Source organism: Xiphophorus maculatus, chromosome 10 (genome assembly GCF_002775205.1).
Source record: "Xiphophorus maculatus strain JP 163 A chromosome 10, X_maculatus-5.0-male, whole genome shotgun sequence".
NCBI classification, from domain to species: Eukaryota; Metazoa; Chordata; class Actinopteri; order Cyprinodontiformes; family Poeciliidae; genus Xiphophorus; species Xiphophorus maculatus.
In genome coordinates this window covers 8076137-8089244 of record NC_036452.1, presented here as the reverse complement: position 1 = coordinate 8089244, position 13108 = coordinate 8076137, and the positions used below count along the sequence as shown (strand labels likewise).

The 13108-nt window shown below is 36.6% G+C and overlaps 2 protein-coding genes and 1 pseudogene across 2 annotated transcripts; 1 reads left to right on the top strand and 2 right to left on the bottom strand.

Moving 5' to 3' along the window:
• Positions 1-100: 100 nt before the first annotated feature.
• Positions 101-2662, bottom strand: ndufb8 (NADH:ubiquinone oxidoreductase subunit B8). The gene is made up of 5 exons (XM_023341540.1): positions 2511-2662; positions 2162-2288; positions 1923-2022; positions 1059-1214; positions 101-261 (listed from the first exon to the last, which is right to left on the bottom strand). The coding sequence occupies exons 1-5, from the start codon at positions 2641-2643 to the stop codon at positions 169-171; spliced, it is 609 nt and encodes a 202-aa protein (XP_023197308.1). The 5' UTR covers positions 2644-2662; the 3' UTR covers positions 101-168.
• A 1902-nt stretch (positions 2663-4564) lies between these two features.
• LOC102220132 lies at positions 4565-6586 on the bottom strand (annotated as a pseudogene).
• A 1161-nt stretch (positions 6587-7747) lies between these two features.
• On the top strand, positions 7748-12899 carry fbxl15 (F-box and leucine rich repeat protein 15). Its single transcript, XM_005794575.2, has 5 exons — positions 7748-7825; positions 8137-8296; positions 9635-10137; positions 10836-11063; positions 11144-12899. Exons 1-4 carry the CDS (start codon positions 7800-7802, stop codon positions 11023-11025), a joined length of 879 nt encoding a protein of 292 aa, XP_005794632.1. The 5' UTR covers positions 7748-7799; the 3' UTR covers positions 11026-11063; positions 11144-12899.
• Positions 12900-13108: the final 209 nt, after the last annotated feature.

Sequence of the window (13108 nt, the reverse complement as noted above, 5' to 3'; positions counted from 1 at the left end):
AATTTTTTTCATCTGAATATTTAAAAACATCAAGTGCTGTTTTTATTTCATGAAACAAATCTAGTCTTTACACAGAACAAAATACAATTCCACACAGATATTTTAGACATTAACATAAGTCTTTATTTTTGCCAGAGATATATACAAGAGCAAAATTGTATTTTAGGTTTAGATTTCATAATTTTTAACTTCTTTTGGTGCCTTTGCAGGATCTCCTCCTTTCTCCAAGTACAGGTTGTTGTAGGGATATTGCTTTGGGGCCTGAAACAAGAGAAATAAATGAGTGTATTACTAAATACATAAATGCACAAATAAGGCAATCCGAAGCAGAAAAAGGAACAAGTACCCAAAGTTATCAGGGTGTGTATGTCTTATCTTAACATCCTGTAACCATTACCTGTAATAAGTTCTCCACAGCTTATCAGAGACAAGGTTAAACCACAATCATCTAAAATGAAACTTCCTGACTGCTCTCTCCCCCAATGTGATTTTAAGACCTGTTTTGAACATCTCATTGTGAGATGTGGATTAAGCATCATTAATGAACATCTCATTTTGGCATTATAAGATGGCAAAATCACTAAAACAAGCTTTCTTTGAAGACTGTTTTGGTGCCTCTTCCATACAAGACAAGCTCCTGGCCTCTAATCCTTAAGATAACCCAAGGCACATACTGCAGACAGCTCATTTTGGCACATTGCATTACCCTGCAGTGAGCATCGGCTGATGTGAGATTATCAAGTTATGAAAACCCTTGGTAAAAAATACTGTAGCTTCACTGTATCACAGTAATAAAGGTTAAAAGATTTGGAAGATTAGAGCAGAGTGTGGTGTGATTTGGAAATTTGCAGTAAGGATCCAAATGAGTATGCTTTATAATTACATATTTGTAGTATCAATTATTTAGCTATATTGATTATTTTGGCAACCATAGTAAATGGACTTTCTATGTTTAGCAGTACTAAACATAGAAAAGCCCATAGAATGGCATAAAATAATGCACATTACTTGAGTCCATCTACTGTAATTTTATACACTGAAATTGGGTGTGTACTTACAATAGGTTGATAGGATGGTAATTTTTCCCCCATGTAGAACATGAACAACATGAACCCGATGAAACCAAACAGTTGTTTCCACATCGATGACCACGGCACAGGGCTTGGAGATGTGTCCACTCGGTTTCTGATGTACATGTCAAAATTCCAGTGCATCTAAAATATTGACACAACAGAACAACCTATTAATCTGATGACTCTAGATATGTTTTAAGCATTCATTTGCATATAGACAGAAATTTTTGGTCACAATTCTTCTTTGCATAGTAGCTCAACCAATGTTACATTATGTGGAGAGCATCTAAACATTGGTTTTCACATCTTCCCAAAGAATGCTAAATGGATTTAGTTATGTATTTTGACAGTGCCATTTTTAACATTAATATGCAGCTCTGTCTAATTTAAAAGCCATTGTGTTATTTGAACAAGAAAAAAAAATCCAAGTTATTTGATCCAAAATGTTCCAAAAACAACAGCGTAAGAAATGTTCCATAAGAAGAAAGTGCAAGGAGAAAATCACCAGACTTTCAGTTTTCAGAATATCTTTTAACTTCCACTTCAGTTAAACATTATTTTGTGTAGTTCATTCCTATAATAAACACACTGACGCTGGTTATCATAAGGTGAAAAAAAAAGTAAAAAGTTGTCAATGTTTGAATACTTCCTCATGGATGTCCAGCCATGCGAACTGTAAAATTGTATGGTATAGGACTTTGTATTTTTTAAAAGAAAGTAATACATATAAATAACAAAGCTTTAAATTGCCAGTATGTATGTTAATTATTAAGAAATAATAATGTATCTACAAAAAATACATCTACATAAAATAATGTCTTTTAGAAGGGAATTTCATTCCTGTCTTACCGGCTCTCCCCAGTTCCTCCTCAAGTCAGGGTGGTCCCATTGGTACCAGGGGTCTCTCTCGTGTTGGGACCTGTCTGGTAGTTTTGGGTAATCACCGTAGCTATGGAAACAATAAAATTAAAGTGTTAGTTCCGAATGTCCATGCTTGTTCATTCATTGGACTTCTTCTAAATGAGCAATGCCTATAAAATTATACTGGAATGCGACATAAGCTAAAAGGTTTTCAAAAAGAAGCTCACCCCTCTCCGTTATCCGGAAACGGCTCATAGTCCTCAACCCTTAGATTGTATTTCTTTGCAGCAGCAGCTCTCTCCTCTGGGGTCTTTGGGAATGGACCAGGCAGACTGCCCTTAGTCGCACCAGACGCTGAAACAGCAATAAAAATGCATTTATGAAAGCAATAATAAACGTGTACACAACCCAACTTAAAAGACTCGCTCCACTCATTCTGAACAGCCACCGACTCTCTGCTAGCTCGAGCTAATGTTCGCTAGTCAAGGTTACGTCCATGAGAAGCTTCAAACTAAAAACCATGATAAATATGTTTAAAGAAAGCTTTCATACCCACTAGATTAAAACACGACCTACCTGCTCTACATCCCGATGCAAGGACTGAGAGGCCAGAACCTTTACTCTTAGCGAGAGCCTTGACCAAACGTTGGAAACCAACACCAGCCATGTTTACTGGCTGCTGTTGTCTGACAGAATGAGAAGTACGCATGCGCGAAAATAGAACTAGAGCTTCCGCTCTCCCACCCCCTGTCTTGCTCCAAAACAAACCAAAGTGGGCTACTGCTCCGTTTGTGTCGCTATCCCTTATAAGAGATATTACTGGCAGATTCATCATCTGGGGCCAAAAGAGTGAAAGTGGGACTATTAAAAAATGGAAACATGCATCAGCGTGTTAAAGTTGGGAAATTGTCACTCTGTGTTAAACACCTGCTCTTTTGATGCCTTTTGTCAATGCTAATGCTGTACTTTCTGTGACAGCTCTGCATTTCAAAAATGTTGTCATGAATGACAGTGATAACCCACTCTTGCAGCTGGTGAAATCCATAACTACAGATGGTGTGACCCCAAAGACATACTGGCAGATCTGCTTAGTTCAATGTTTGCAAAAACACAGTTGAGGTCTGGCACCCACCAAATCGATGCCCAGTGCAATATTGCCACTGTTATTGGGAAGACAATGAGAAATGTATCAAGCGTTTACCTCTCAAAACACTGCTCTTCACAATACTGCCACCTAAACAAAGGAATGACCAGGGAAGTACCATTTGTTTTACCTGACATTTCTGTCCTGAAGAATTCTGGCATGGCTCAGCTTGGCACTTCAGTAGAGAAAGGACTCTTCCTTCCACAGTCTCCCTGCCTCCGACCACTGCAGAATGAATCAGAATGTCCATCTGAATTCAAAACAGGAGCCAGCACCTCAGGAAATGTTCTCTGCACAGGAACTGTTACTCACAGCTACAGCATTGGAGAAATAGCATGGATTGACACTGACCTTACAAATCCAACTGAATTTGCCTTGAATGAATTTCCCTCCATTATGGTTCTCCAAGGAAAAACACTTTGAGAGCAGTTGTCGCTTTCAGGGGAAGCTTGACCAAAGATGGCCTGGGACATTATACTGCATACTGCCGGAGAGCTCCATCTGTGTGGGAGCTTTATGATGACCTGGCAAATGTCGTGAAGACAGTGTCTGAAAAGAAGAAAATACTGCCATATGCAGTGCTATACACAGCAGATCTGTGATGGGAAAAAAACTGAGGGAGAAAGTTTGAAGACCAGACCAAAGGCAAATAGCTTCATGCCATGTTTACATACCCCTGACCAGAATTTATTTTAACCCTTTTGCAAATTCTGATATGACAAAGCACCACTCAGACTATTTGCTGAATTTTTTGATGTGTGTGTGTGGGTGGGGGTGGGGGCTGTGGGTGGGGGTGGGGTGGGGTGGGGGTGGGGGTCAATTTCACCCAGCTGTGAAAATATGTTCCCCCTGTGTTGGGAGCGTGCATTGCAGCCAGAGAGGCGGTCAATTCAAATTTCTGTGATGATATGCTATGTTTTTTTTATCACACCCTTTTATGTTCTTTGGTTATAGCATACTATAACTATTGTGCTTCTTAAGTTTTATTGGACATTGTAAAATCTATACTATTTAGTAATAATTGTGAAGCTAGGTATCATTTGCATATTTGAAAAAAGTAGTTTTTTCAAACAAACACGAGTTTGTGTTGCATCGCACATATACACTTAATTAAAAAACACTAAAATTTGTGGTTGTGTAATGTGACAAAATATCATAAAGTAAATATCATAAAGGAGTAAGACTCCTTTTGTACCATATATTATGGGTGAGAGGCCAGAACCTTTTTCCTTAGCAACTTCCTTAGTCAACTCTTAGAAATCAACACAAGTCTTGTTTGCAGGCCATAACTACTGCTGTGCTTAGCCCCTATATTTTTAAGCCCAACATACCATTTATAACTGTGATAAGATAGTAAAATGTTCAAAGTCTCTTTGAAAATTTTACCCTAGCTTAAAAAAAGCTAGGGAAAATTTAACCCTAGCTATGTCTTAAGCTAGGGTTCATCAGTAATGACAATAACAAAAACAAGGTTCTAAATCTCATGTTTTATTTTAATTTAGATTCTGACTGGCAATTCCAAGTCCATTTCCAAGAAGCATGACAGTGACATGGAAACTCCTTGAGTGGCTGAGAGGGAACTTGTTCTCAGAGAGAATGCACTTGAATCTCCTACACATGTTCCTCTTCCAATCAGATTCAGCTCAGGTGCACATATGCATTTACTGAGTGATCATCACTCTGCCATCAGGGAGTGATTCCTGAATGTCCATCAGAGAAGGTCTGCTATGTCTTTTTCCACCATTTCAATGGGGCAGTGAAGTTCATACCTGCACAACAAGGACGATAGCGTGTAACAGAAAAAACAGCCTTAAATTACCTGAAGATTTTGTATGTGATCTTTACCTTTTGAAAGGGGTGCCATCTGAATTAATAAGAAACTTCTCAAAATTCCATCTAATGTCATTGACACATATTGGGGACCAGTAGAACTTCTTTGTATCTCCAATAAGAGGATTAACAAATGGCAGATAGTTCTGTGGAGAACAAGAAGAGACGGTACAGCTGTGCTAACAGGAACAATTCTGAATGCATACATCTAAAATCTTTGTAGAATGCTGTATACCTTTAGATATGTAAAAAGAGGTTCTTCATTCAACCCATTCACCTCGATCTTGGCAAAGACAGGAAAAGTTGGTACAAACCCACCACCAGGTCTCACATACTTCAGTACATTGAGCATTTCTTCATTCACCTCTAAAAACAGATGCATGTAAAATTATGTATGCATTTTATTTATTTCTGTGTTAGCACATGTCACGAATAAAAACTCTTTTTAACTGACATTAATCATAGACTTACAAAAAGTGCTGACTGTTACATTTGGAAGAAGTCAACTATCTCTCAAGAAATGTACTTAAAATATTTGTTCCAGTCAGAAGTTTCCATTCACTTCTCATTCTCATAAATGTTATGTTAATTTTAGGGCTTTTATAGTTGCATTTGAATTGTTCTTTTTACAGAGTGTAACAGTAATACCACAAACAACTTCAACAAATTTTTAAAATCAAAAATGGATTCACAAGTTTGAACTCAATTTTCTCTGATCCACTAAGTTTATAAATCTTATATGCAGGTTCAAATAAATACATATGCACCCACTAACATTTGATTAAATTCCTCATAACAAAATGCAGAGAAACCACATTTTGCAGTTGTCAGGGAGGTTCTGGCTAGATGTTTAATGTTTAATGAACCTTTGAATTAGTAGAGTTAATTTAAATTTGGTTTGGTTTCCTTCCTAAGACTCTGCCTTTAATTAAATATATGATTTAATTTAAAACCTGTGTAAATTAGAGAATAACTATGATAAATCTACACCTATGCATTTGATTCTCTTTATTAGTTATAAAAATTGCATGCTGCTTAATCATCAAAAAGAACAATTTCAATATATCACTTCAAAAGACAAAATAATATGATAACAAATCACCTTTTATATACTTTCAATCTCTACTTTTGAACAAGGGCTCTTTATTATCATGAGGGACCTATCAGTAAAACAAGTGTTCAGTATACACACAATGCAAGCAAAGAACGTTTCCCTATAAGTCCATTGATCTTTGCCTGATGAATATAATAAGATATAAAGAAAGCAATATTAGCTTAATTAAATAAGAGGATAAACTTACCAGGTGACTGAAGACCAAACTGGTTGCAGGGGAAACCTAACACAGTGAAATTCAGGTTGCCAAACATTTCCATTAGTGCATTCATTCGGTGGTACTGAGAGAACATGGAAAATAATGGTTTCAGTAAGGCTACATAGGTACAATATGTAGAACATTATGCAGTCAATGTTCTTGAAGAATCACCTCCTCAATCGTTGACCCTCAGAAGGTGGCAACGTTGACAATGAGCAGCACCTTTCCTTTGTAAATGCTCAGTGGGACTTCCTCTCCTTCTAGCGTCTCAGCGGAAAAATCATATATCGACTTGTAAGCCATTCTTGTTCTATTGCTTGTTTATGGACTATGTTTACTGAGGAGTGAGCATTCACTCAGCTACTCTGCTGGCTGCTCTCATTCACTGAAACATAACTTGCGGGTCAGCAGTTGTTCTGCATGATTGACTTCATTGTTCCTCTGGACAGAGGTGAGCTGGCTGAGCAGCTAACTACTTTTATATACTTTTAAGTTCTTTGGTTTTATATACCAAATAACTTAAAATAGCTCTTTGGAACTGGGGGATTAAGAGAACAGTTATTTCTTTTGATATATTTTGACATATTATTTGAATTGTGACTTTGAGTTATATGAGATTCAAAAATATTTAGTTATTATCAACAAATGTGGTTACATTGAAAAATGCATAATTTTATTGTAGTTACATAGTCAGTGCCGATACTTTCACATTACTAAACAAATGTAAATAAATACTTGTTTTTGAAGATATTGCGTAAAGAACTCAAATTTATTTTTTACTATTTTCATAAACACATTCTAGCTGTTTTTCTTTCTATAATTGTGTGTGTGTGCTTTTTAAGATGCTTCTTTGTGCCAGTTGTGTTTGAATTGTTGATGTTCAAAGCATTAAAATGACATATAAGTTTCTCTGGAAACACCTAATTTTGATGTGTAGAATAAAATATGTTTGGGGGGATTTTAAAAGGAAGACATAATATTTAACATCCTGCTTTGGGAAATGAGCATAACATCAGGTGGCATTTTAAAAAAATGACAGCTGTAACAAATCAGTCTATTTATAATCCCCTCATCTCTAAAACACAAAAAATCAGTCATGACGCATTCAAGTGTTCACCGTAAATGTTAAGACCAGTGATGTATTTCCCGGGTTACTATTTTAAAACACTACAAAAAAAAAAAAATCTGGATTTGACTAAAAATATATGTAAAAATTACTCCATCAGAAAGGATTAGCACGTTATTTTTTGTAAACGAGTAGAATTTAGGTGCATTTGCTTTTCTGGCTACATGATTTACTAACTAAATTGCAACTCAGTCTAATCAGGTACCCCATTATGCTGTGTTTTTTAGTGGCAGTTTGCATTCTGACAATTTTACGAAGTTCCGTAATCTTCTGAGACAATTTGCGCATTTTTCTTTGTTGACAATAATTGTTCCGACAGTTAGTGAACGCAGCTTCTGGTTTAGGTTACGCCTCAAACGCTTTCCAAGATGCTAAGGCAAAATACGCTCCTTAGGTGACAATGTAAAGAACAGCTCGTCCTGAAAAACAGCTTATTCCTCAGCTGGTTCACAATGGATGACGAAGGCAGATGGCAGACGTAAGTGGCTTTTAAAAGGGATGCATATCTCTAAAAAACAGCTGAGTTGGTGGCCCCGGCAGACTAGCTCTTCGGCTAACAGCGGAAGCGTACGAATATTAACTAACAGTCACTGAAACTCAGCTCGTGCCATTTATTTATAGCTGGAATTAATTTTAACCGTATACAGCAGCGCCAGTGCAAACGCAACAGCACTCACTGCTAATGCATTAAATTACCCCATTGTGCGTTTACTCGTGTTCGTTTGTTTGTTTTTGTGTAAGGGTTTGCAGAGTCAAAGTTCAGCTGTAACAGGGTTTGTTTTCCTGCAGATGTCATCTCTTGGACCTGCCTTGGGAGGATGTTCTCGTTCCACACATTTTGTCCTACTTGCCGTTGCAGCACATTGTCAGCCTGCAGAGGGTGAGCAAGCAGTTCCACAGCCTCGTCCAGGTGTACCTGACCAACTGCAGGACTTTTAATTTTTCCACCGTAAGTAATGATAAAGTGCATACTTTTAATAAGGAGCAGTGCACGGTAGTAGTTTATAAATGTGAGGGAAAGGAATGCATGCTTTTCAAAGTTGTACCAAGTAGAATTCTGAAAGGTGCAGATGTGTTCATCCCCCTTCACTCTCTGACATTTCTAAATTGCAACCTGCTACGTTTGACAATTAGAATTAACTGGAACGAGTATTTCATTGAATTGAAATGACTTTTTCTTGTAAAGTGCCTTGAGATGACATTGCTATACAAATAAACTGAATTGAATTTGGTATCCAAACAACCATGTCTGCCCTCAGTCCAGGTCATATAGCTTGTCCAGAGGCTAAACTGTTCCATTATATATTGAAAATAAACAACATAATTCCTAATAAATGTCTCCTATAATAAATGCATTGTCGTTTTTAAAGAAACAGCAATTTATGTAAGTTTTCATCAATTAAAATAAACAAAAAACATAATAGCAAAAACAGAATAGATAAAATTTTGGGATGTTGATATTTGTGGAAAATGATGTAAGCAATAATGTACTGCTAAAACCCGCATTTAAAAATATCAGTTGGTTAATAATTTTTAGCCAAAGTCATTAAAAACCATTGTGGAAGATTCAAAGAGAAATTAACAGACCAATGGCCTAAATAAATTGAATGCAACCAGTTGCCTTCAGATGAAACTTAATTAGTTCATATAGTCCATCTCTGTTTAACTTTATCTCAGTATAAATACAGTTATTATGCATTGTAAAGCTTTCTTAGAGATCATTAGTGACCAAACAAGACATGACCAGTCAAGCCAAGAGGCTAGTGGTCACTGTGGAGGAAACAGCCTACAGGGGGGAGGATCTTTATATATAACTACTATAAGTTGTGTTCTCCATAAATCTGTCCTTTATTGAAGAGTGACTAGGAGAAAGCCAGGTGTTTAATAAAGCCATATGAAGCCCTGTTTACTTTTGGCCACAAACTGTGTTGATGACACAGTAAACAAGTGGAAGAAAGTGCTTTAGTTACAGGAGATCCAATAGATTTTTTACAAATCACTACATCATCCTGATTACAACAACCCCATCTACTTTTCACAGAATATCCAGCAAACCTTTAGTCAAGTTTAAGGGGTGAATACAATTCCTTGTCTCTCTATTCAGACTTCTATTTTAAAAAAATACATTTATCATTTTCCTTCTATTTGCATTACTCTGTGTTGATCTGTCACATAGATTTGCATTGTAATATATAAAAATTTATTAACATTGTAGGTTAAATAATCAAGGGGGAGTGTATTGGTTTGCAAAATATTTCAGCTCCATGTTCCATTTTAATATTTACAGATTGGACCATGCATCCCCAAGGAAGCATTTTGCACAATGTTAAAAGACAATAAAGTTCTCCAGAACCTGTCCCTTCAAAACTGTTCAGACTGGGTCACAGACAAGGAGTTGCTTCCTGTTATCGGCCAGAACCAGCATCTGCACAGGGTAGACATGAGTGGCTGTGCCTCCCTTACCCGCCACTCCTTGGTGGCCGTGTCCTTGAGCTGCACGCATCTCCAGCATCTCGGCCTGGCTCACTGCGATTGGGTAGACTGCCTGTCTCTGCGCAGCCTGGCTGACCACTGTGGAGGGCTTCGGTCGATCGATCTCACCGCCTGCCGCCAGCTGAAGGATGACGCCATCTGCTACCTGGCCAAAAAGTGTTCTGAGCTGAAGTCGCTGTCGTTGGCGGTCAATGCCAACATTACAGACGAGTCGGTGGAAGAGGTGGCCAAGAACTGCAGGGGTCTGGAACAGCTGGATCTGACAGGTTGTCTGCGAGTCCGGAACCAGTCCATCAGGTTTGTAATGTATTGATTCTAAAAGAGGAAACAATGACATAAGTAGCTTATTGTTAACTTTGATGTAAACCGCATTGTTATTTCCTCATTTGTAAGTCACTTTGGATAAAAGCGTCTGCCTTTTATCCAGACATGCATAAACAGATGAATAGAGAAAAGACAACACATTTAACCTTCCTCCAGGAAACAATGTTTGACATTTTAGTCAGGGCAGTAATTTGAACAATAGAACATGCCTCGTTGTAGTGCCTTTCAAAAGTTTTCATACTCCTTGAGGTTTTTCCAAGTTTTGTTATGTTATGGTTAATACATAGTAATTGTGAATAAGCAGTTAATTACATGATTAAAATGAGCTCAATAATTTTCATTTCCGGTAATTAATATTTTTGTCAGACAGTTTTGTTTACAGAGACATCATAATTCATTTTATTTATTGTTTCAGTTGTTGTGTTTTATTTTGAATATTTAAGATATCTTCCAGTTCCAGTGTAAAGTGTTCTTTACAAAATGAAAGTTTATTAGTTTTTAATAGGGTGAACTTGCCTGATTATCAAGATATTACTTGAAAATGGTCTCAAAACAATATTATTGTTTAACGCAATAATTTCATATACACCCATACATATGAAGAATTTTTCTTAAAGCGTCTGATTTGATCATCCGTTCATAAGTTTCCCTGTTACTCTTTTGCCCCAAAGAACTCTTGCAGAGTATTGCCCAAAGCTGCAGTCCCTGAGGGTGAATCACTGTCACAACGTGACCGAGTCGAGCCTCGATCCTCTCCGGAAGCGCAACGTAGTGATTGATGTTGAGCCGCCTTTACCGCGGGCTCTGGTGCTTCTTCAGGATATGCTGGGTTTTGCTCCCTTTATCAATCTGCAGATCTAGCCACAGGGAGAAACTTAAGAACGAGTTCACAAAGTGAGGTAAGAACAGCAGTTGTTGAGCTTTTTTCACCAGTTACATTGACATGGTGGTTTACAGACTCATCTTGCTTTTGTTGCAGGCGACTGACAGTTGTCACTGTCAAACCCATATCACGTGATGGAGAAATTATTCGACTTTTCAGAAAAGTATGGATATGGAATAAAAAACAAAAAGAGAACCTCACTGGAATGTGGTCAACGCTGCAAAGTTAGAATTTTAACTGAAAATAAGTTTGAATTTAACATTCAAAGAAGAAAGCCATGTATGTTTTTAGCCTTGCTGCCTCTTGTCCAAAATATATTACTGCACTTTTTATTCACTTGATGTTGCAAGATTTCATTCCTTACCAAAAGCATAATGTATTTTTTTGTTGTTTGTTCCAAACAAAATGCAAAGCTACAAATGGTCTTATGTTTCATTTAGAAACATTTACAATGTTTGAGTTTAATTAAACATTTTGTTTCGCTTGAGTTTACTTGCAGAAAGGGTCAGTTCACCCAGGGCACACAAATGCATTCCCAAAGCTGTCACTGCAACACTAGATATTTGTTTTAATTTATTTAAGATTTAATATCTCTACTGTGGTGAATGCAGTGTTTGTATTCCCACTGACATGTTTTCTTGAAAAATTTTAGGTTTTATCACACTTTGCCAGAAGAGAAGCACTTAGAAATAACTGAATCAGTATATGTTGTTTTTGTGATGTGATTGAAGTGACCCTTAAAATTATATTGTTGTAAATATATAGCCTCAGCACTTGTTTAAAACAAGAAGAATTTATTCAGACTTTCCCCCTTTAAGTCTGAGTAGATTATATAAGAACTTGTTAAGCAGTTATTGTTCTTGTGACACGGCACATGAAATACTGTATGTAAGCAGTTAAATGAAAAAATACCACCCAAAAATGATGTATTAATCTGCTGTAATTTGTAAAGCAAAACTTTTTTATGTATGCTGTCTTTTAAAAAAAAAATCAATAGTCTAAAAACTGTGGGAGTGACTGTTTTTTAATTTTTGAAGGGATCGTCCTCTATTTGTTTCCACTTTCCCTTTTGATCCAGACATTGTGTCATAAAGACAGCTTAAGATCATATTCACACCATATTCAGAATTAATGTGTTGACATCACGCACATTTGTCAGTTCAATTTAAAGCTTCAAACACTGAAGTAAAAATAGTATAATAGCCCTGTTTTACATTTATTGTCCACTTGATGGCATAGTGGAGCAAATGAAGGATCATGAAGCTTTGGCTCATGAGTGGACCAATTGGAAAGAAAGTTTCAGTGCTTCAAAGCCTTGTCTTGCTGTCACTAGTGAACAGGTGTATGTTGTACAGGTGAGGAGTTAAAATAGGTTCCTGGTTGGTAGGTAATCAAATATGTATTTCATGCAATAAAATGGCAATTAGTTATTTAAAATTTGTAGTGTCTTTTTTGGGGTAATTTTTTTCTTTAATAATCTAGTCTCTTAATGTTGGAAGTCTAAAACTCTGCAGAAAATTACCTACTTCTCCATTCTTCGTTCCAGATGAAAATAGTGGAAATTCTGTGACGTATCAAATTCTCATTCCCCCCACTGTAAGTGGACAGCAATGTATTGCTATATCTGAGGGTGTTCTGTTTTTTGTAATTTTCAAATAATGGTTTGAACAATGCTCTGTTAGATATAAAAAACTTGGAATATTGTTTTACATCCAAACCCTAATTGTTTGTTCACTAATGTTATCTAACAAATCTTTGAGGCCTTCACAGATCAACTGTTTACTGAGATCAAATCCAATACAAAATGAGTGTATTTTTTGATTTACTGACTTGTGAATACTGTTGGTGGTGCCACATTTAATTTTGGACATAATTTATTAAAATGTTGCAAAAAATGTAGCAATTTCCTTAAATGAAAGTATGAACTGACTGCAGTGTACTGCAACTCTACATGATTTAACTGCCCTCTCTTGATTTGTTTATATGTTTCTGAATATAATCTGGCTCTGTTTATTTCATAGTACATTGAAATGGCATTCCTTTGTAAATTTTGTAAATTTA